Consider the following 25,015-nt stretch of genomic DNA (forward strand, 5'->3'; position numbering starts at 1 on the left):
CTGAGTATTTCCAGCATTTTCTGTTTTTATATCAGATTTCCAACATCCGCAGTATTTTGCTTTCGTGATCGGGAAATGGTTTGGTTCACTGGGATTATGGGCAAGAGGAGGGAGTGGGAAGTGCTTCCCAGTGATAGGTACGACGTATCAGAACTTGTGTTTAGACTCAACTGCACAGATTTAACAAAAGAATGAAGATTGAGAAGAGCTTGTGCAGGGGGCTCGCTGACACGCACCAGGTTCCCTTTATACCAGCAGTACCTGCCTGAGTGCGAGCTGCCAGTTTCCGACTCGATCCTGGGCCACAATGCAGACAGCTCCCGGTCCACTGCCACCAACGGTGCTAAAGATTCACAGCTGGAAACACCTTGCTGCTCAAACAGAAAGAAAAAGCACATTTGTACTAGCTCAGAAACATTAAAACAAGAGGGGAAAAAAACATACTTCTAATAGTCTGCACTTGGCACTTTCCCCACGTGCCGAGCTCCCAGATTATGGCCGTTCTCGGGAGCGGTGAGAGCGAAAGTTCAGTGAATATTTAAAGTCACTTTCGCGGGCCTTTTTTTCCACAGGCCATTGTCGGGAGCGGTGAGAGCGGAGGTTCAGTGAGTATTTAAACTCACTTTCGCGAGCTTTTTACCAATCTCGCAGACCGGCGGCAGCGTTCCAGAGCCACGTCACGATTCAAAACATGACGCGGCCAGGAGGGAGCAGCTGATCAGGTGAGTACTTATATACTACTCTATAGTTTGACAGTTAAGGTTCATAGTTTATAAAGTTTAGAAGGTCTTAATTTTGTGGTTATAGTTTCTACGGTCTCTGTTGCGTAGCGGGGAGCGGTAGTAAACAAGGGCCCTTGAGTATATCATTTAATTGTAGTATAATTGGTGGTATTGATTTAATTTAAATTAATTAATGGGTAAGTCATGGCAGGATAGCTCGGCCCCGTGGCATGCTCCTCCTGCACTATGTGGGAAATCAGGGACACTTCCTGTGTCCCTGACGACCATGTGTGCAGGAAGTGCATCCAGCTGCAGCTACTGGCAGACCGCAGCATTGCGGCACTGGAGCTGCGAATGGATACATACTGGAGCATTTGCGATGCTGAGGACGTCGTCGATATCACGTTTAATCAGTTGGTCACATCGCAGTTAAAGGCTACACAGGCAGGAAGGGAATGGGTGACCGCCAGGCAGAGTAGTAGGCGCAGGCAGGTAGTGCAGGGGTCCCATGTGGCCATCCCCCTCTCAAACAGATATACCGCTTTGGATATTGTTGGGGAGGATGGCTTATCGGGGGAAGGCAGCAGCAACCAACTTCCTGGCACCGTGGGTGGTTCTGCTGCACGGGATGGGAGGAAAAAGAGCGGGAGAGCTATAGTGATAGGGGATTCTATTGTAAGGGGAATAGACAGGCGTTTCTGCGGCCGCAAACGAGACTCCAGGATGGTATGTTGCCTCCCTGGTGCAAGGGTCAAGGATGTCTCAGAGCGGCTGCAGGGCATTCTGGAGGGGGAGGGTGAACAGCCAGTTGTCGTGGTGCACAGAAGTACCAACGATATAGGTAAAAAACGGGATGAGGTCCTAAAAGCTGAATATAAGGAGTTAGGAGGTAAATTAAAAAATAGGACCCTCAAAGGAAGTAATCTCAGGATTGCTACCAGTGCCACGTGCTAATCAGAGTAGAAATAGAAGGCTATTTCAGATGAATATCTGGCTAGAATAATGGTGCAAGGGGGAGGGATTCAAACTCCTGGGACATTGGAACCGGTTCTGGGGTAGGTGGGACCAGTACAAACTGGACGGTTTGCACTTGGGCAGGACCAGGACCGATGTCCTAGGGGGAGTGTTTGCGAGTGCCGTTGGGGAGGATTAAAACTAAAATGGCAGGGGGTTAGGAACCTGTGCAGGGAGACAGGGGAAAGGGAAGCAAGGGTAGAAGCAAAAGACAGGAAGGAGAATAGCAAAAGTGGAAGTCAGAGAAATCAAAGGTGTAAATCAAACATGGCCGCAGTAAGCAATAATTCTAAAAGGTCTAAGAGTGTTAAAAAAACAAGCCTGAAGGCTTTGTGTCTTAATGCGAGGAGCATTCGTAATAAGGTGGATGAATTAGCTGCGCAAATAGATGTAAACGGATATGATATCATTGGGATTACGGAGACATGGCTCCAGGGTGACCAAGGCTGGGAATTCAACATCCAGGGGTATTCAATAGTCAGGAAGGACAGGCAAAAAGGAAAAGGTGGTGGGGTAGCATTGCTGGTTAAAGAGGAGATGAACACAATGGTAAGGAAGGATATTAGCTCTGATGATGGAATCTGTATGGGTAGAGCTGAGAAATACCATGGGGCAGAAAACATTAGTGGGAGTTGTATACAGACCCCCAAACAGTAATGCTGAGGTTGGGGATGGCATTAAACGGGAAATTAGAGATGCGTGCAATAAGGGCACAGCAGTTATCATGGGTGACTTTAATCTACATATAGATTGGTCTAACCAAATTAGTAACAATACTGTGGAAGAGGAATTCCTAGAGTGTATACAGGATGGTTTCCTGGACCAATATGTCGAGGAACCAACTAGAGATCAGGCCATCTTAGACTGGGTATTATGTAATGAGAAAGGATTAATTAGCAATCTTGTTGTGCGAGGCCCCTTGGGGAGGAGCGATCATAATATGATAGAATTCTTCATTAAGATGGAGAGTGAAGTACTTGATTCAGAGACTTGGGTACTGAATTTAAATAAAGGAAATCACAATAGTATGAGGCGCGAGTTGGCTAGGATGGATTGGGGAATGTTACTTAAAGGGTTGACGGTGAATAGGCAATAGCAAACATTTAAAGATCGCATGGATGAACTACAGAATTTGTTCATCCCTTTTTGGCATAAAAATAAAACAAAAAAGGTGACTCAACATTGGCTAACAAGGGAAATTAGGGATAGCATAAGATCCAAGGAGAGGACATATAAATTGGCCAGAAAAAGCAGCAAACCTGAGAACTGGGAGCAGTTTAGGATTCAGCAAAGGAGGACAAAGGGATTAATTAAGAGGGGGAAAATAGAGTATGAGAGTAGCTTGCAGGGAACATAAAAACTGACTGTAAAAGCTTCTATCTATAGATATGTGAAGAGAAAAAGATTGGTAAAGTCCAGTGTGGGTCCCTTGCAGTCACAATCAGGAGAATTTATAATGGGGAACAAAGACATGGCAGACCAATAAATACATACTTTGGTTCTGTCTTCACAAAGGAGGACACAAATAAATTCCCAGAGATGTCGGGGAACATAGGGTCTAATGAGAGGGAGGAACCGAATGAAATCAGTATTTGTAGGGAAATGGTGTTAGGGAAATTGACGGGATTGAAGGCCGATAAATCCCTAGGGCCTGTTAATCTAGGGTACTTAAGGAAGTGGCCCTAGAAATAGTAGATGCATTGCTGGTCATCTTCCAAAATTCTATAGACTCGAACAGTTCCCATGGATTGGAGGGTAGCTAATGTAACCCCACTATTTAAAAAAGGTGGTAGAGAAAAAACGGGGAATTATAGACCGGTAAGCCTGACATCGGTAGTGGGGAAAATGCTAGAGTCCATTATAAAAGATGTAATAGCAGAGCACTTGGAAAACAGTGACAGGATCGGACAAAGTCAACATGGATTTACAAAGGGTAAATCATGCTTGACTAATCTACTGGAATTTTTTGAGGATGGAACTGGTAGAATAGATAAGGGAGAACCAGTGGATGTGGTGTATTTAGACTTTCAGAAGGCTTTCGATAAGGTCCCGCATAAGAGACTAGTGTGCAAATTTAAAGCACATGGGATTGGGGGCAAGGTACTGACTTGGCTAGAAAACTCGTTGGCAGACAGGAAGCAAAGAGTTGGAATAAACGGGTCTTTTTCCGAGTGGAAGGCAGTGACTAGTGGGGTACCGCAGGGATCGGTGTTAGGACCCCAGTTATTCACAATATATATTGATGATCTAGACGAGGGCACTAGATGTAATATCTCCAAGTTTGCAGACGACACAAAGCTGGGTGGGCGTGTGTGCTGTGTGGAGGATGCAGATAAACTCCAGTATGATTTGGACAGGTTGGGCGATTGGGCAGATGCAGTATAATGTGGATAAATGCGAGGTTATCCACTTTGGTGGCAAAAACAGGAAGGCAGATTATCTGAACGGCAATAGATTGGGAGAAGGGGAAGTGCAATGAGACCTGGGTGTCCTTGTGCACCAGTCGCTGAAGGTAAGCATGTAGGTGCAGCAGGCGGTTAAGAAGGCAAATGGTATGTTGGCCTTCATAGCGAGAGGTTTCGAGTACAGGAGCAAGGATGTCTTGCTGCAGTTGTACAGGGCCTTGGTGAGACCACACCTTGAGTATTGTGTGCAGTTTTGGTCGTCTTATCTGAGGAAGGATGTTCTTGCCATGGAGGGAGTGCAGCGAAGATTCACCAGACTGATACCTGGGATGGCAGGAATGACGTATGGAGAGAGATTGGGTCGATTAGGCTTATATCCGCTAGAGTTTAGAAGAATGAGAGGGGATCTCATTGAAACTTATAAAATTCTAACAGGACTAGACAGACTAGATGCAGGAAGGATGTTCCCAATGGCAGGGGAGTCCAGAACAAGGGGTCACAGTCTAAAGATAAGGGGTAAGCCATTTAGGGCTGAGATGAGGAGGAATTTCTTCACCCAGAGAGTGGGGAACCTGTGGAATTCTCTACCACAGAAGACAGTTGAGGCCAATTCATTAAATATATTCAAGAAGGAGTTGGATATATTTCTTAAGGCTAAGGGGATCAAGGGATATGGGGAGATAGCAGGGACAGTGTACTGAATTTGGATGATCAGCCGTGATCCCATTGAATGGTGGAGCAGGCTTGAGGGGGCCGAATGGCCTACTCCTGCTCCTATCTTCTATGTTTCTATGAGGCCTTGGGTGCCAGGTGAATCTCTGTAGGAAGGTATGTCAGAATGATAAAACAAATCGAGGGGCTGGTCTCACACAGGCCAGTTGCACAGGGGGAGACCATTCAGCCCCTCCCACCTGTTCCGCCATTTAATGAGATCATGGCTGATTTGCATTTAACTGCCGTTGACCCAGATCCCTTGATACTCTTACCCAATGAAAATCTATCAATCTCGGTCTCAAAAGCTTCACTTGACGCCCCCTCCCCCACTCCACGGAACTTCGGGACCATTTAGGGGAAAACCCTTTCCGTTGAACATGGGATGGAGAAGAAAACCCAGTCAGCGGCTGCTGGGCCATTCTATCGGCAGCAGATCGGCACAGTGAATCCCGCCGGACCCCGGGGACACCTGGAAGGGAAGGAGTTAATAGCACGGAGACGTGACCGTGTCGCTGTAACCGACCTTACTGCAGCGTGCAGCCCCCTCACACCTTCTTCGCAAACGCAGGGAGCGGGGTCAGCGGGCTGGACGGAATGGCGTGCGTCTCCGTGTACCTGGAAAGTCGCAAAGCAGCAAACAGGATCAATCGCTTCACCGTCTTTCCTTTCAAAACAAAGCCCCTTACCAAGCACAATGGGGGGGTAAAAATTCAACATCGCCTGGGCGCAAAACGGGCATTAGCGGATCGGCCGCCCGTCACACGCCGCACCCCCTCGCCCGTCGCGCACCCCCCACCCCTCCCATCTTGAAACACCTAGGCTTTATGTTTTTAAACATTTCACCTGAAAGACAGCATCTCTGATAATGCAGCACTAACAAAACTATTTCGGGAGCTTAAAAAAAAGGAACATTTTTGATCTGAACATGCATTTATATAGCACCTTAAAGGCAGAAAAATACCCCACAATGTTTCACAGAGACTCTATCAAAAATAAATGGAAGGCAATCCAAAGGAGGAGATATTAGGAAGGGTGACCAAAAGCTTGGTCATTGAGGGTCTCACAGGAGGAGAGGGAGGTGGGAAGGTGTAGGAGTTTATGCATGGAATTCCAGAGTGCACGGGCCAAGCCTACAGATCATTATACGCTGCCTTGCAATGAAAACCTACACTGAAGGACTGACGGTAAGTGGAGAAAGAAAAGAGAGACTTGCATTTAGATAGCACCTTTCACGACCACCAGACGTCCCAAAGCACTTTACAGCCAATGAAGTACTTTTTTGAAGTGTAGTCACTGTTGTAATGTGGGAAACGCGGCAGGCAATTTGCGCACAGCAAGCACCCACAAACAGCAATGTGATAATGACCCAGATAATCTGTTTTTGTTATGTTGATTGAGGGATAAATATTAACTTCCCTGCTCTTCTTCCAAATAGTGGCTGTGGAATCTTCTACGTCCACCTGAGGGGGCAGACGGGGCCTCGGTTTAACGTCTCATCCGAAAGACGCCACCTCCGACAGTGCAGGACTCCCTCAGCACTGCACTGGAGTGTCAGCCTTGGTACTCAAGTCCCTGGAGTGGGACTCGAACCCACAACTTTCTGACTCAGAGGTGAGAGTGCTACCCACTGAGCCACAGCTGGAGTACAAACTAGTCACTGCACCCACCCTTCCCTTCATAAACTGTTATCCCGTGACAGAACTTGAAGAAAGGATAGTTTTTTTTCAAAGAAAGGTTAGGGGGTTCTTACAAGTCCAGCAGTGCTCTGGCCATCTCTTCATCACTCTTCAGCTTCAGGTGATCCTTCAGGAAGTTCCAACGCTCGATCTCCTCTCCGATGTCCAGTGTCCCAGGCCGATCCCACCTGGGGTTCCTGCCCTTGGTTTCATTGTCTGGCAGAGCCGGTCGCTTTCTCCTGCTCGTCGCCGTCTCCAGCCCCTCAGTCTCGCTCTCAGATACCAAGGCCGTGCCGACCAAGCAATCTTCTTCAATGCTGATATCACTAACAGATGGGGGGGGTGGAAGAAAGAGTACCGTTTCAGAGTTTTGATTGAGTAAATAAGAAGAAACTCATTCCACTGACAGGAGGGTTGGTAAGCAGAGGACACTGATTTAAGATAATTGGCAAAAGAATCAGAGGGGAGATGAGGAAATTTTTTTTATTATTTTTTTATATAAACATAGCGAGTTGCTGCGATCTGGAACGCACTGCCAAAGGAAGCAGATTCAATCGTTACTTTCAAAAGAAAATTGCATATATACTGGACAGGGAAACAAATTGCAGGGCTCTGGGGAAAGAGCAGGGGAGTGGGACTAGTTGGCAAGACAGCAGCTTCAGGTGATGACAGATGATGAGAACTGTGCCACTCTTGAGCTGCGCGCCGAGACTCGGCCCGAGGTGGACTTGCAACAAATCTCCACCTCACCAGTACTCATTAGCTGCTCCACACAGCTCTAGTCTAATACAATAGACAGCATAGTGCCATCCCATGGCCTTCTGCTTTATGACACTGTTGGCATGCCAGTAGCTGGTGCCATGGAGGAATATTTTCCTCTGTATTAGATCTCTCATATACTCATAGTATTTACAGCACAGAAACAACAGGTCCATGCCAGTGTTTATGTTCCATATGAGCCTCCGCCCACCCCTCTTCATCTCACCCTCTCAGCATATCCTTCTATTGCTCTCTCCCTCATACATTTAACTAGCTTCCCCTTAAATGTATCTATGCTATTCACCTCAACGACTCCACATTCTAACCACTCTTAACTTTCTCCTGAATTCCCTATTGGATTTATTATTGACCATCTTATATTGATGCCCCCCCGAGTTCTGGTCTCCCCCACAAGTGGAAACATCTTCTCTACCTTATCGAACCCTTTCATAATCTTAAAGACCTCCATCAGGTCACTCCTCCGCCTTCCCTTTTCTACAGAAAAGAGCCGCAGCCTGTTCAATGTTTCCTGCTATGTATAACCTCTCAGCTCTAGTATCACCCATATAAATCTTTTCTGCACCCTCTCCAGTGCCTCTATATCATCTTTATAAGGAGACCAGAACTGTACACAAGTGTGGTCTAACCAAGGTTTGATACAAGTTTAAGAGAACCTCTCCTCTCTGCTTTTCAATTCTATTCCTCGAGAAATGCCCAGTGCTTTGCTTGCTTTCTTATATGGCCCTATTAACCTGCGACGCTGCCTTTAGTGATGCGTGTATCTTTACCCCCAGATCACTCTGCTCCTCTACCTCATTTAGTCTTATTATCCAAAGAGTATGTGTCCTCCTTATTCTGCCTACCAAAATGTAATACCTCACACTATTTGATGTTCATTTGCCAATTACACGCCCATTCTGCGCGTGTACTAATGTCTCCCGAGCCCTGTGAAATGCTGATTAAACAGGTTGTGCTGCTCCTATACCTGCTCGGATGCGATAAAGTCACGGTGGACTCGGATCCCGCTGAGGCCACTGGCGAAGGAAGGCTGCACAGCTCCTCTTGCTCTACAGAAAGGGCATTCATTAAAAGGCTTGCAGTTGGAGGGCAACTTATTACAACTCTCAACAAAGACTCAAAAGCACTTCACCTGCCCTTAATTACTGTGAGGTGCAGCAACCCTGGTTATGCAGGCAAATTGCAGCTGCCATTTTTACGCACAGCAAGATTCCAATTCAATCCATGAGACAAAACGACCAGCTAATTGTTTTTTTGGGGGGTAGGGATGCCCGGAGGGGAGGGGCGGGAGAGAGGAATGTTGGCCAGGTTCCTCGCTGCTCCGCTTTGAATGAACGGCTATTACTTCACCAACCCCAAGCTAGACAACTTTGCAGATGTATTTTTAAAGAGAGAATAAATATCCACAGATGTCGACAGTTCCTGAAGAGTTACACTTGAATCCCGAGCGATAGCACCGAGCTACGTTAAACTCCCTGAGCACTCCTACCTTTTTTGATTGCAGGACAGGTCGACACACCTCCCTCACCAATGCAGATTTTAAGAATTTCCCCATCGGAAGCGCTTTGCCTCTCGGGCTCTTCGGGAAGTCTAGAAAATGTAAGAGGGAGAAGCACGGAGTCCGGTAACGATTTCTACAAACTTAGAGGGCGACGCAGTTCCTGCAGACTATGTTCCCCCACCCACCACACCCACACGTGGAATTGGGAGATGCACTGACCATTGAATATAGGGAGTTAGGGCTAGGAGGGGTGGGGTGGGGAAAAAGAGGGAAAATTAAAATGAGGATCCAGGGAAATTCCTGCCTCCTTGAACGAACCAGTTTATATAACTTTTCAGCTCCCGCAAAGTGACTTGGATATCAACTAGCATCACTGCAATCAAACTAGGCAAAAAAACAACCCATTTTCTTTCCTACATTACAACAGCGGCTACACTTCAAAAAAAAAAGTACTTCATTGGCTGTAAAGCGCTTTGGGATGTCCGGTGCTCGTGAAAGGCGCTATATAAATGCAAGTCTTTTTTTTCTTCATCTGCTTACTTCCACTTCCTTAACATCGCCCGACTCTTGCCTCGCCTCAGCTCATCTGCTGCTGAAACCCTCATTCTTGCCTTTGTTACCTCCAGGCTCAACTATTCCAACGCACTCCTGGCAAGTCTCCCACCTTGCAGCCTCCGTAAACTTGGTCATCCAAAACTCTGCTGCCCGTGTCCTAACTCGCACCAAGTCCAGTACACCCATCACCCCTGTGCTCGCTGATCTAAGTGGCTCCTGGTCTGGCAACGCCTCGATCTTAAAATTCTCATCCTTGTTTTCAAATCCCTCGATAGCCTCGCCCCTCCCCAGCTCTGAAACCTCCTGTAGCCCGACAACCAATGTTTCTGCTAAGCTGCGCGGCCGCACAGTAATGGGATAGGACCCGTGCAGGCCACTCACTGGCTTTTTCCACTGTTAATACCGTACATGCACAGAAATTTTAAAAGACCGCGCATTAAAAGAAGCGGGTCACGCAGAACAAAGTGCAGCTTACAGGAAACACTGCCTACAACCCTCCAAGATCTCGGCACTCCTCCAATCCTAGCCTCTTGTGCATATCCTATTTTAATCGCTCCACCATTGGCGGCCGTGCCTTCAGCTGCCTGGGCCCTCAGCTCTGGAATTCCCTCCCTAAACCTCCGTGCCTCTCTCTCCTCTGTTAAGATGCTCCTTAATAAACCTGTTACACTTCTAACCTTTGCCAGTTCTGATGAACAGTCAACCACCCGAAACGTTAACTCTGTTTCTCTCTACGCAGATGCTGAGTATTTCCAGCATTTTCTGTTTATATTTAATATTACTCACGTGTTTGACGGGACAGTTGGATCCATCTCTTCGTTTCTTGGATCAATTCCTTTGTTTTTCAAATTGCAGTGCTCGAATCTGTGGCTCGCGCTGCCTGACTCCCACTCCTCCTCCTCCACCTTCATCTCATGATTGGGGAGCGGCAGATGCTCGGACCTCCTGCTCGCCATCCCCGGAGATTTAGAGTTGCTTTCGGACACTGAATCTGCGCCGCTGAAGAGGTCGACGTCAGTGTCGTCCTCTAAACTGCCGATGCTGCGTGAATAGAGGACATCACATCAGGGTACAGATACTGAGGAGAGAGGACATCACATCAGGTACAGAAACTGAGGAAAGAGAACATCCCACCAGGGAACAGATACTGAGGAGAACATCGCGTCAGGGAACAGATACTGGAGAGGACATCACGCCAGGGAACAGATACTGAGGAGAGAGAACATCACACCAGGGAACAGAAACTGAGGAAAGAGAACATCCCACCAGGGAACAGATACTGAGAGGAGAGGATATCACACCAGGGAACAGATACTGAGAGGAGAGGACATCACACCAGGGAACAGATACTGAGGAGAGAGAACATCACACCAGGGAACAGATACGGAGGAGAGAGGACATCACACCAGGGAACAGATACTGAGGAGAGAGGACATCACACCAGGGAACAGATACTGAGGAGAGAGGACATCACACCAGGGAACAGATACTGAGGAGAGAGGACATCACACCAGGGAACAGATACTGAGGAGAGTGGACATCACACCAGGGAACAGATACTGAGGGGAGAGGACATCACACCAGGGAACAGATACTGAGGAGAGAGGACATCACACCAGGGAACAGATATTGAGGAGAGAGAACATCACACCAGGGAACAGATACTGAGGAGAGAGAACATCACACCAGGGAACAGATATTGAGGAGAGAGAACATCACACCAGGGAACAGATACTGAGGAGAGAGAACATCACACCAGGGAACAGATACTGAGGGGAGAGGACATCACACCAGGGAACAGATACTGAGGAGAGAGGACATCACACCAGGGAACAGATACTGAGGGGAGAGGACATCACACCAGGGAACAGATACGGAGGAGAGAGGACATCACACCAGGGAACAGATACTGAGAACATCACACCAGGGAACATATACTGACATCACACCAGGGAACAAATACTGAGGAGAGAGAGCATCACACCAGGGAACAGATACTGAGGAGAGTGGACATCACACCAGGGAACAGATACTGAGGAGAGAGGACATCACACCAGGGAACAGATACTGAGGAGAGAGAACGTCACATCAGGGATCAGATACTGAGGAGAGTGGACATCACACCAGGCAGCACATACTGAGGAGAGTGGACATCACACCAGGGAACAGATACTGAGGAGAGAGGACATCACACCAGGGAACAGATACTGAGGAGAGAGAACATCACACCAGGGAACAGATACTGAGGAGAGACAACGCCACATCAGGGATCAGATACTGAGGAGAGTGGACATCACACCAGGCAGCAGATACTGAGGAGAGTGGACATCACACCAGGGAACAGATACTGAGGAGAGAGGACATCACACCAGGGAACAGATACTGAGGAGTGAGGACGTCACATCAGGGAACAGATACTGAGGAGAGAGAACATCACACCAGGGAACAGATACTGAGAGAGGAGAGGATATCACACCAGGGAACAGATACTGAGGAGAGAGGACATCACACCAGGGAACAGATACTGAGGAGAGAGGACATCACACCAGGGAACAGATACTGAGGAGTGAGGACGTCACATCAGGGAACAGATACTGAGGAGAGAGGACATCACACCAGGGAACAGATACTGAGGAGAGAGGACATCACATCAGGGAACAGATACTGAGGAGAGAGGACATCACACCAGGGAACAGATACTGAGGAGAGAACATCACACCAGGGAACAGATACTGAGGAGAGAGGACATCACACCAGGGAACAGATACTGAGGAGAGAGGACATCACACCAGAGAACAGATACTGAGGAGAGAGGACATCACACCAGGGAACAGATACTGAGGAGAGAGGACATCACACCAGGGAACAGATACTGAGGAGAGAGGACATCACACCAGAGAACAGATACTGAGGAGAGAGGACATCACACCAGGGAACAGATACTGAGGAGAGAACATCACATCAGGGAACAGATACTGAGGAGAGAGGACATCACACCAGAGAACAGATACTGAGGAGAGAACATCACATCAGGGAACAGATACTGAGGAGAGAGGACATCACACCAGGGAGCAGATACTGAGGAGAGAACATCACACCAGGGAACAGATACTGAGGAGAGAGGACATCAGAGGAGTGGGTTTAAAAAACCTGAAGGGAAGGCCGAGCGAGGTGAAGAACTCCAGTTCCGAGGTTTTTTTTTTATTAGTCGTTCATTTGCCCTTGAGAAGGTGATGGTGAGCCGCCTACTTGAACCGCTGCAGTCTGTGTTGTGAAGTTATTCTTATTTTTATTATTTGTTACAACTGAGTGGCTTGCTAGGAGGGCAGTTAAGAGTCAACCACATCGCTGTGGGTCTGGAGTCACAGAGGCCAGACCGGGTAAGGATGGCAGATTTTCTTCTCTAAAACATTAGTGAACCAGATGGGTTTTACGACAATTCTATAGTTTCATGGTCACCATTACTGATACTAGCTTTTTATTCCAGGTTTATTTAACTGAATTTAAATTTCCCAGCTGCCGTGGTGGGATTTGAACTCACGTCTCCAGATCACTAGTCCGGGCCTCTGGATTACTAGTCCAGTAACAGCACCACTTTGCTGCCGTTCCCGGTGCTGGGAAAGAATGAGTTAAGAGTCAGAGGTGGTGAAACGAGCCTTCATTTGAATACCGTTAGGGGGATGGAGGGGCCGTAGGGGAGGGAGCATTTGGAGCCGTTTGGGAGATTACAGTCTGGAAGTCTTAAAGGGACCGTGCACCTTGTGTAGACAATGGATCGGTGGGTGACAACAATGGCAACCGTGGAAGCAGGGGGTTGCCGGGGTAATGCACGTTTAGAACTCGCAGTACAATTCACATGTACTCATGCGCATGGGACACACACCAGCCATGGGAACGCTGCACCACTTGTCACGCACAGCCATTGTGAGGTGTAAGCCACAAACTAGTCTGATCAGCCCACGTGTGCGACAGTACCGTACCCTGCCAGACCGTGAGGGGGGGGGGGGGTGAGAGGGGATGACATGCTTGCACGAGCAGAGGGCAGGATGAGTGTACTTGCACATTAAATGGGTCACCACACCATTGACACTTGGGCAGAGAGAGGGGCGAGCGGGGGCGCGGGGCAGGGAGACGGGGGCGCGGGGCAGGGAGATGGGTCTGTGGTACCTGCTGGGGTGCGATAGGGTCACAGTCGACTCGGATCCTGCTGACGGTGATAGCGACAGGAAGCTGTCCAAGTCGTCTTGTTCTAGGAAAAATTGGCAAAAAAAACAGACGTATGGAAAAGACTGGAAGTAAACAGAAAGAACTTGCATTTACACAGCGCCTTTCACGGCCTCAGGATGTCCCAAAGCGTTCTACAGCCAATGAAATACTTTGGAAGCGTAGTCACTCTTGGAATGGACTGAGTTGCATCAACCCGCAAGACCTTGTAAACCTTTCTGTGCGCGCCATTCATAGCCTTTTCCGTGCCAGAGATGATCTCTGCGTTCAGTCGAGCACCTGGGTTTCAATTCATTCTGAATTTGTGCGTGCCTTTGAGTGTTCAAAAAAGCTTCCGTGCTTTTTCTACACGTGAGAACACGCGAGCGTTCATGTTCTGACGTGCAAGTACAGGACCCGCATTTCTGTGTAGAAGATCCGCTAAATGTCGCGAGGAATATTGGAAGTTACCGGCTGAACACCTGAAGGAGTGGCGGACACAGATTACTGATCAGGATACGGGACACGCTGGCAAGGCCACGTTTAGTGATTAGAAACATAGAAAAATAGGAGCAGGAGTCGGCCATTCGGCCCTTCGAGCCTGCTCCACCATTCAATATCATGGCTGATCCTCTATCTCAATACCATATTCCCGCTCTCGCCCCATACCCCTTGATGCCTTGTGTCTAGAAATCTATCCATCTCCTTCTTAAATATATTCAGTGACTTGACCGCCACAGCCTTCTGTGGTAGAGAATTCCACAGGTTCACCACCCTCTGAGTGAAGAAATTTCACCTCATCTCAGTCCTAAATCACAGAATCACAGAAACCCCACAGTGCAGATAGAGGCCATTTCGGCCCATCGAGCCTGCACCGACACATATCCCACCCGATCCCCGTAACCCCTACACCAACACATATCCCACCCTATCCCCGTAACCCCACGTATTTAATCCCCCTAACACTAAGGGTCAATTTATCATAGCCAATCAACCTATCCTGCACATCTTTGGACTGTGGGAGGAAACCGGAGCACCCGGAGTAAACCCACGCAAACACGGGGAGAATGTGCAAACTCCACACAGACAGTCGCCCGAGGCCCCATATCCTGAGACTGTGACCCCTCGTTCTAGACCCCCCAAGCCAGGGGAAACATCCACCCTGCATCCAGTCTGTCTAGCCCTGTCAAAATTTTATACGTTTCAATGAGATCCCTTCTCATTCTTCTAAACGCTAATGATTACAGGCCTAGTCGACCCAATCTCTCCTCATATGACAGTCCTGCCATCCCAGGAACCTTCGCTGCACTCCCTCTATGGTAAGTATATCCTTTCTTAGGTAAGGAGACCAAAACTGCACACAGTACTCCAGGTGTGGTCTCACCAAGGCCCTGTATAACTGTAGTAAAACATCCTTACTCCTGTACTCAAATCCTCTTGCAATGAAGGCCAACATACCATTTGCCTTCCTAACTGCTTGCTGCACCTGCATGTTTGCTTTCAGTGACTGGTGTACAAGGACACCCAGGTCCCTCTGTACATCAATATTTCCCAATCTACTATTTAAATAATACCCTGCCTTTCTGTTTTTCCTACCGAAGTGGATAACTTCACATTTATCCACGTTATACTGCATCTGCCATGTATTTGCCCACTCACTCAACTTGTCTAAATCGCCTTGAAACCTCTTTGCATCCTCCTCACAACTCACAATCCCACCTAGTTTCGTGTCGTCTGCAAACTTGGAAATATTACATTTGGTTCTCTCATTATCATCCATTTGTTCCCGAGTAGCATCCAATGCTTCGGAATAATTGGGTGGAACGTAATGTCACTTCAGAGTGGCATTGAGAGTCGACCACATGTTGAGACTGGAATCTCCTGTAAGTCATTCAGAGTGGGGGGGGGCAGGGGGCACGGAGGGGTATTAAGCAAACCAGTTAGGTTTCAACACCAACAACTTTCATCGCCAACTATTTCTCTGGTGACCAGCCTTCAAATAATCAGACTTACGGAATTCCTTGCCATAGCGGGATTGGAAATCACGATCCCTTTGGCTGCATGGCCCAGTATCACAACAGTACAGTCACCGATACTGGGATTCTTCGGAAGGATGCACTGGCCTTGGAGGAGTGCAGTGTAGGTTTACCAGAATGATACCTGGACTTCAAGGGTTAAATTACGAGGAGAGATTACACAAACTAGGGTTGTGTTCAACTGGAATTTAGAAGGTTATGGGGTGATCTGATCGAAGTTTTCAAGATATTAAGGGGAACTGATTGGACAGATAGAGAGAAACTATTTCCGCTGGTTGGGGAGTCTAGTATGAGGGGACATAGTTTAAAAATTAGAGCCAGACCTTTCAGAAGTGAAATTTGGAAACACTTGTTCACACAAAGGGTGGTAGAAGTTTGGAACTCTTCCGCAAACAGTTGATGCTCGGTTAATTGTTAATTTTAAATCTGAGACTGATAGATTAACCAAAGTTATTAAGGGATATGGGCTAAAGGTGGGTATATGGAGTTAGATCACAGGTCAGACATGATCTCACTGAACGGCAGGACAGGCTCGAGGTTAAATAACCTACTCCTGTTCCTATATTCTATGAGCACAAAGGCCAGGAATTCAGCCAGGGTGGTACAATTAGCTGTAGCTCCCGCAGGCTGATGATAGGAGTAGAGACCAGGCCGGGATCCCGCTGCTGTTCATCGACACAGTGACCCCTGCAGAAAAGAAAGCAGACGTCAGTTCAGCTAAGATGACCCCTCTTATGGGCCAATGGGCTGCTGGAAGTCGCACGGAAATTGCCGAGTCAGACAAGGTAGCCAGAGACCGGGTACCCCAAACACGAGTCAACAGCTCTCCAGGAGTGTCAGGGACACAAAGGGAGGGGCGAGTAAAGAATCTAAATTTATTAAAATAACAGGTTCTTTATTTCAAGCAGCTCTCCTTCTGCAGACGGATATTTATTTTAAATAAATCGGGCGAAGGGGCTGGACAGGCCGAGGCTGCAGCCTGGATCCCAGTTCACCAGACAAGTGTCGGAGACTGTCAGGTGCAATCGGATCGCTAACATGGCGGTTTGCTCACAGCTGGGGTTGGGATGGGCTGGAGCAACATTAAAAGCAACGGTGCATATTTACAAGACTTGGGGGATCACTGCCAGCCTTCCTCCTTTGATCTGCTGCTCCACCAGCCCTTGGCTACCTGCTCGCGACTATGGGATGTCACCGGGACTGCGATTCAGCGCTTTCCCCCCCCTCTGCTACGGCCCACGTAGACAGAGAGCGTACCCCGCAATCAAAGGACCAGTAATGGAGCTCCATTAAAGCTCTCGAACCTTTAGTTTGGACTGAGTTGCCGCTGCTGTCCGTCCCTCTCTTCCCCTGCCCACCCCCCATTTCCAGTGTACATCAAAGAACTGTAAGGAAATACAAACCATTATCATCCTTGACTGAATCGCAAGTGACGGCCGCTCCCTCATCGAGGCCAGCTTCCCGGACAGTGCGACTTGGCCCCGGCTGATTCATTCGCCTCTCTATAAACCTAGAAAATTTAAGAAACTTAGGTCAAGTCTTAACCCAACTGGGGGGGTGGTGGGTTCAATCATTCTTATGAAATTGAGGTTAAATTGGGGTGGGGTTAAGAGGAAGAAGATTAACAAGAGGTCAGGGTGAGCATTTCCAAGTATGGAGCAAGTCTTTGAGCGTGGCCCTTGCGAGTGTTGGGTCATTATGTAAACAGGGAGGATTTTTCCTCTGAATTACGGCCCTAAAACGCATCACCACTGCGCCAGGTCGAGGAACGACGAGGCAGGAAGTGCAGCGCTCCCTCTGTACTGCCCCTCCTACAATGCAGCGCTCCCTCAGTACTGCCCCTCCTACAATGCAGCGCTCCCTCAGTACTGCCCCTCCTACAGTGCAGCACTCCCTCAGTACTGCCCCTCCGATAGTGCAGCGCTCCCTCAGTACTGCCCCTCCTAAAGTGCAGCACTCACTCAGTACTGCCCCTCCGACAGTGCAGCGCTCCTTCAGTACTGCACTGACAGTGTCAGCCTAGATTTTGTGCTCAAGTCTCTGGAGTGGGACTTGAACCCACGACCTTCTGACTCAAAGGTAGAATGCCACCCATTGAGCCATGGTCTCAGGTACGGTAGTGTTTAATAATCCAGAGGCCTGGACTAATAATCCCAAGACGCGAGTTCAAATCCCACCACGGCAGTTTGTGAATTTTAATTCAGTTAAAAAAAAATACTCGGGAGCCTCGACACCATCCAGGACAAAGCAGCCCACTTGACTGGCACCCCATCCACCAACTTAAACATTCACTCCCTGCACCACCGGCGTACCATGGCTGCAGTGTGTACCATCTACAAGATGCACTGCAGCAACTCGCCAAGGCTTCGACAGCCCTTCCCAAACCCGCAACCTCTTCCACCTAGAAGGACAAGGGCAGCAGGCGCATGGGAACACCACCACCTCCAAGTTCCCCTCCAAGTCACACACCATCCTGACTTGGAAATATATTGCCGTTCCTGCAGCGGCAGCTCATCACCACCTTCTCAAGGGCAACTTGGGATGGCCGATAAATGCCGGCATTGCCAGCGATGCCCATATCCTGAGAATGAATAAATAAAAAATATTGTTTGTCCCAAGAGCTGTATGGAGTTATATGACTAGGAGCTTTTGGTGGTTGGGGGAGGGTGGCTACTGGTAGTCTCAGCACCCCTGTGCGGTAGGCGGGGTGGAGGCGCTGGGGGTTTATCGTCAGTAACTGCTTTGAAAGTGCCCTCTCCACTCGAGGCACTTTAAACTGGTACATGAATAGCGTGGCCACTTGTTCGCGATAGGCCATGTGTCCGTGGAATCGCGTTGCATGAAAATTCACCATCTCAAAACTCCTGGAGCCTGGAAGTTGGTTTTAGTGGTGTGGGGCGGGGTGTAGGACACAGATGGGGATGGACGTATGATATAACGCAAGTTAAATACTACAGGGATATTCCTCATGCCTACGCGGGGGGGGGGGGTGCCCAATTGTATTGGGAATAGTATAGGCGCCTTGCTGCGATATGACAACTGACCTGACCTCCAGTTATCAGACGGGGATGTCACTGGTGGGCGGGCGGAAGTGCTGACCACGTCTGCCTCCACCTCGGGACAGTCCCGCGGATTTTCTTGAGCTAGCACCTCCACGACAGGAACGGAGGGAGGCGGGGAACAAAAAGGAAGACAAAAGACTTACATGTCCAGCAGAATCTTGGCCATTTCCTCGTCGCTTCCAACGTCGAGGTTGGTCTTCACGGAGTTCCAACGAGCTGCTTGGTCGCCGATGAAGACCCCGTGCCTCTGCCGCAGACCGTCCCGCCTCGGTCTGCCTCGGCTGGCTTCTTCGAGTGGGAGCGTCAGCCTCCCCAGTGGCACCCTCTCGCCCGCCTGCCTGGCACGCTGGCTTTCACACACCACCTTTGGAAGATCGGGCGAGCTGCTGGGTCCAGGCCTGGCCATTCTAGAAGAGCAAACAACAAATTACCCAGGAACAACTTTCTCTTCTTCTTCCCCCCCCGCTCACCCCCCCTCTCCCTTCAAAGTTCAGTGGGTCATCTTCATCGTAACAAGAGAGGTGTAGGGGAGGGAAGTTAATGAAGTCAGATACTTGCCTTTCGCCCAAGGGACTGAGGTTAAAACCCTGCCCAGATCGAAAGGAGCACAGGAACATTGGGAACAGGAGGAGGCCATTCAGCCCCTCGAGCCTGCTCCACCATTCAATTAGATCATGGCTGATTTGTACCTCAACTCCATTTTGCTGCCTTTCCACCATACCCCTGGATACCCTTACCCAATGAAAATCTATCGATCTGTCTTGATAGCTCCAATCATTTCCCAGCATCTGCAGCCTTTTGGGGTGGTGGCGGCAGGGGGGGTGGGGGGGAAAGTGTGGAGAGTGTTCCAAATTTCCACTGATGTACCTTGTGGTGGGAAAAAAATGCTTCCTGATTTCGCTCCTGAACAGCCTAGCTCTAATATTACATTTGCTGAGGGCCTGATAATCTACATCCTAGGGTACTTAAGGAAGTGGCCCTAGAAATAGTAGATGCATTGCTGATCACCTTCCAACATTCGATGGAACCTGGAACAGTACCCATGGATTGAAGGGTAGCTAATGTTACCCCACTATTCAAAAAAGGTGGTAGAGAAAACGGGGAATTACAGACCGGTAAGCCTGACATCGGTAGTGGGGAAAATGCTAGAGTCCATTATAAAAGATGTAATAGCAGAGCACTTGGAAAACAGTGACAGGATCGGACAAAGTCAACATGGATTTACAAAAGGTAAATCGTGCTTGACTAATCTACTGGAATTTTTTGAGGATGTAACTAGTAAAATAGATAAGGGAGAACCAGTGGATGTGGTGTATTTGGACTTTCAGAAGGCTTTCGATAAGGTCCCACATAAGAGATTAGCGTGTAACGTTAAGGCACATGGGATTGGGGGCAAGGTATTGACTTGGATAGAGAACTGGTTGGCAGATAGAAAGCAAAGAGTTGGAATAAACGGCTCTTTTTCCAGAGTGGCAGGCAGTGACTAGTGGGGTACCGCAGGGATCGGTCCTTGGACCCCAGCTATTCACAATATATATTAATGATCTAGACAAGGGAACTAGATGTAATATCTCCAAATTTGCAGACGACACAAAGCTGGGTGGGCGTGTGTGCTGTGAGGAGGATACCGAGAAACTACAGGATGATTTGGACAGGTTGGGTGATTGGGCAGAAGCATGGCAGATGCAATATAACGTGGATAAATGTGAGGTTATCCACTTTGGTGTCAAAAACAGGAAGGCAGATTATTATCTGAATGGCAATAGATTGGGAGAAGGGGAAGTGCAACGAGACCTGGGTGTCCTTGTGCACCAGTCGCTGAAGGTAAGCATGCAGGTGCAGCAGGCAGTTAAGAAGGCAAATGGTATGTTGGCCTTTATAGCGAGAGGGTTTGAGTACAGGAACAAGGATGTCTTGTTGCAGTTGCACAGGGCCTTGGTGAGACCACATCTTGAGTATTGTGTGCAGTTTTGGTCGCCTTATCTGAGGAAGGATATTCTTGCCATGGAAGGAGTTCAGAGAAGATTCACCAGGCTGCTACCTGGGATGGCAGGAATGATGTATGAGGAGAGACTCGCTGGAGTTTAGAAGAATGAGAGGGGATCTCATTGAAAGTTATAAAATACTGGCAGGACTGGACAGACTAGATGCAGAGAGGATGTTCCCGATGGTCGGGGAACCCAGAACCAGGGGTCACAGTCTAAGGATAAGGGGTAGGCCTTTTAGGACAGAAATGAGGAGGAATTTCTTCACCCTGAGAGTGGTGAACCTGTGGAATTCTCTACCACAGAAGGCAGTAGAGGCCAATTCATTAAATATATTCAAGAAGGTGTTGGATATATTTCTTAAGGCTAAAGGGATCAAGGGGTATGGGGAGAAAGCAGGGACCGGGTACTGAACTTGGATGATCAGCCATGATCTCAATGAATGGTGGAGCAGGCTCGAGGGGCCTACTCCTGCGCCTATCTTCTATGTTTCTATGCTTGATCTTGATTTCGCTGCCAGAGGAGCAGCGGCTGTGGGTGAAAATAAAGGTCGGTGATTTTCAGGCCCAGTCAAGCAGCGGGAGCGGCGGCAGAATTTGAGAGTGACGTCACAGTACAGAAAGTGACGCCAGCGCAGGGGAAGAAGCTGAGTGGGTGAGTACGGCCAGGTGAGTATTTATACTATAATAGTTTGACAGTTAAGGTTAATAGTTTATAAAGTTTAAAAGGTCTTAATTTTGTGGTTTAAAGTTGCTAAGGTCTCTGTTGTGTAGCAGGGTGTGCTAGGAAACAAGGGCCCTTGAGTATATCATTTAATTGTTGTGTAATTAGTGGTATTGATTTGATTTAATTTAATTTGAATTAATTAAAGGGTAATTCATGGCAGGACAGCTCAGCCCCGTGGCATGCTCCTCCTGCACTATGTGGGAAATCAGGGACGCTTCCTGTGTCCCTGACGACCATGTGTGCGGGAAGTGTATCCAGCTGCAGCTACTGACAGACTGCAATGCGGCGCTAGAGCTGCGAATGGATACATACTGGTAAAGGCTGCACAGGCAGGAAGGGAATGGGTGACCACCAGGCAGAGTAGCAGGCGCAGGCAGGGGTCCCCTGTGGCCACCCCCCTCTCAAACAGATATACCGCTTTGGATATTGTTGAGGGAGATGGCTTATCGGGGGAAGACAGCAGCAGCCAACTTCCTGGCACCATGGGTAGTTCTGCTGCACAGGACGGGAGGAAAAAGAGTGGGAGAGCTATAGTAATAGGGGATTCTACTGTAAGGGGAATAGATAGGCATTTCTGCGGCCACAAACGAGACTCCAGGATGATATGTTGCCTCCCTGGTGCAAGGGTCAAGGATGTCTCGGAGCGGCTGCAGGGCATTCTGGAGGGGGAGGGTGAACAGCCAGTTGTCGTGGTGCATATAGGTACCAACGATATAGGAAAAAACCGGGATGAGTTCCTAAAAGTTGAATATAGGGAGTTAGGAGGGAAATTAAAAAATAGGACCTCAAAAGGTAGAAATCTCAGGATTGCTACCAGTGCCACGTCCCAGTCAGAGTAGAAATAGAAGGATATTTCAGATGAATACGTGGCTAGAGGAATGGTGCAAGGGGGAGAAATTCAAATTCCTGGGATATTGGAACCGGTTCTGGGGAGGTGGGACCAGTACAAACTGGATGGCTTGCACCTGGGCAGGACCGGGAACAATGTCCTTGGGGGAGTGTTTGATAGTGCTGTTGGGGAGGGTTTAAACTAAAATGGCAGGGGGTTGGGAACTTGTGCAGGGAGACAGAGGAAAGGGAAACAAGGATAGAAGGAAAAGACAGGAACGAGAAAAGCAAAAGTGGCAGTCAGAGAAATCAAGGGTTTAAATCAAACATGGCCACAGTAAATAATAATTCTAAAAGGAGGACACAAATAACCTCCCAGAGATGCCAGGGAACATAGGGTCTGATGAAAGGGTGGAACTGAAAGAAATCAGTATTTGTAGGCAAATGGTGTTAGGGAAATTGATGGGACTGAAGGCCGATAAATCCCCAGGGCCTTATAATCTACATCCTAGGGTACTTAAGGAAGTGGCCCTAGAAATAGTAGATGCATTGCTGATCATCTTCCAGCAGTCGATGGAATCTGGAACAGTACCCATGGATTGGAGGGTAGCTAATGTTACCCCACTATTCAAAAAAGGTGGTAGAGAGAAAACGGGGAATTACAGGCTGGTAAGCCTGACATCGGTAGTGGGGAAAATGCTAGAGCCCATTATAAAAGATGTAATAGCAGAGCACTTGGAAAACAGTGACAGGATCAAACAAAGTCAACATGGATTCACAAAAGGTAAATTGTGCTTGACTAATCTACTGGAATTTTTTGAGGATGTAACTGGTCAAATAGATAAGGGAGAACCAGTGGATGTGGTGTATCTGGACTTTCAGAAGGCCTTCGATAAGGTCCCGCATAAGAGATTAGCGTGTAAAGTTAAGGCACATGGGATTGGGGGCAAGGTACTGACTTGGATAGAGAACTGGTTGGCAGACAGAAAGCAAAGAGTTGGAATAAATGGGTCTTTTTCCGAATGGCAGTGACTAGTGGGGTACCACAGGGATCGGTCCTTGGACCCCAGCTATTCACAATATGTATAAATGATCTGGACAAGGGAACTAGATGTAATATCTCCAAATTTGCAGACAACACAAAGCTGGGTGGGCGTGTGTGCTGTGAGGAGGATGTTGAGAAACTCCAGGATGATTTGGACATGTTGGGTGATTGGGCAGAAACATGGCAGATGCAATATAACGTGGATAAATGTGAGGTTATCCACTTTGGTGGCAAAAACAGGAAGGCAGATTATTATCTAAATGGCAGTAGATTGGGAGAAGGGGAAGTGCAACGAGATCTGGCTGTCCTTGTGCACCAGTCGCTGAAGGTAAGCATGCAGGTACAGCAGGCGGTTATGAAGGCAAATGGTATCTTGGCCTTCGTAGCAAGAGGGTTTGAGTACAGGAACAAGGATGTCTTGCTGCAGTTGTACAGGGCCTTGGTGAGACCACATCTTGAGTACTGTGTGCAGTTTTGGTCACCTTATCTGAGGAAGGATGTTCTTGCCATGGAAGGAGTTCAGCGAAGATTCACCAGGCTGATACCTGGGATGGCAGGAATGATGTATGAGGAGAGATTGGGTCGATTGGGCTTGTACTCGCTGGAGTTTAGAAGAATGAGAGGGGATCTCATTGAAACTTATAAAATTCTGACAGGACTGGACAGACTAGATGCAGGTAGGATGTTCCCGATGGTCGGAGAGTCCAGAACCAGGGGTAGGCCATTTAGGACAGAAATTAGGAAGAATTTCTTCACCCAGAGAGTGGTGAACCTGTGGAATTCTCTGCCACAGAAGGCAGTAGAGGCCAATACATTAAATATATTCAAGAAGGAGTTGGATATATTTCTTAAGGCTAAAAGGATCAAGGGGTATGGGGAGAAAGCAGGGACCGGGTACTGAATTTGGATGATCAGCCATGATCGCATTGAATGGCGGAGCAGGCTTGAGGGGCCGAATGGCCTACTCCTGCTCCTATCTTCTATGTTTGTGTGTGTGGATCACTGGCTCACTGTCAGACATAATATCTGATACAGTATGGATCACTGTCAGACATAGTATCTGATACAGTGTGGATCACTGTCAGGCATAGTATCTGATACAGTGTGGATCACTGTCAGGCATAGTATCTGATACAGTATGGATCACTGTCAGACATAGTATCTGATACAGTGTGGATCACTGTCAGACATAGTATCTGATACAGTGTGGATCACTGTCAGACATAATATCTGATACAGTATGGATCACTGTCAGGCATAGTATCTGATACAGTGTGGATCACTGTCAGGCATAGTATCTGATACAGTGTGGATCACTGTCAGACATAGTATCTGATACAGTGTGGATCACTGTCAGACATAGTATCTGATACAGTATGGCTCACTGTCAGACATAGTATCTGATACAGTGTGGATCACTGTCAGACATAGTATCTGATACAGTGTGGATCACTGTCAGACATAGTATCTGATACACTGTGGATCACTGTCAGACATAGTATCTGATACAGTGTGGATCACTGTCAGACATAGTATCTGATACAGTGTGGATCACTGTCAGGCATAGTATCTGATACACTGTGGATCACTGTCAGACATAGTATCTGATACAGTGTGGATCACTGTCAGGCATAGTATCTGATACACTGTGGATCACTGTCAGGCATAGTATCTGATACAGTGTGGATCACTGTCAGGCATAGTATCTGATACAGTGTGGATCACTGTCAGACATAGTATCTGATACAGTGTGGATCACTGTCAGA

At 48.0% G+C, this 25,015-nt stretch overlaps 1 protein-coding gene across 3 annotated transcripts in view; it reads right to left on the reverse strand.

Moving 5' to 3' along the window:
• The window catches only part of LOC147095685 (uncharacterized), a 38,930-nt gene that overhangs the window by 2,956 nt on the left and 10,959 nt on the right, over nt 1-25,015 (reverse strand). For 2 of the 3 annotated variants that reach the window (XM_085974725.1, XM_085974727.1), the window contains 9 exons: nt 18,809-19,072; nt 17,007-17,113; nt 13,532-13,613; nt 10,151-10,405; nt 8,798-8,898; nt 8,276-8,357; nt 6,606-6,857; nt 5,379-5,470; nt 262-371 (listed from right to left, as the gene is read on the reverse strand). In XM_085974725.1, the coding sequence (XP_085830851.1) occupies nt 5,401-5,470; nt 6,606-6,857; nt 8,276-8,357; nt 8,798-8,898; nt 10,151-10,405; nt 13,532-13,613; nt 17,007-17,113; nt 18,809-19,072 (1,213 nt within the window). In that variant the 3' untranslated portion in view covers nt 262-371; nt 5,379-5,400. The remainder of the gene's footprint in view (nt 1-261; nt 372-5,378; nt 5,471-6,605; nt 6,858-8,275; nt 8,358-8,797; nt 8,899-10,150; nt 10,406-13,531; nt 13,614-17,006; nt 17,114-18,808; nt 19,073-25,015) is intronic. The other variant, XM_085974726.1, reaches the window with a different exon arrangement.

This window comes from Somniosus microcephalus, unplaced genomic scaffold (assembly GCF_052327205.1).
Source record: "Somniosus microcephalus isolate GS21.2 unplaced genomic scaffold, FLI_Smic_1.0 unresolved_chr1, whole genome shotgun sequence".
In the NCBI taxonomy this organism is placed as follows: Eukaryota; Metazoa; Chordata; class Chondrichthyes; order Squaliformes; family Somniosidae; genus Somniosus; species Somniosus microcephalus.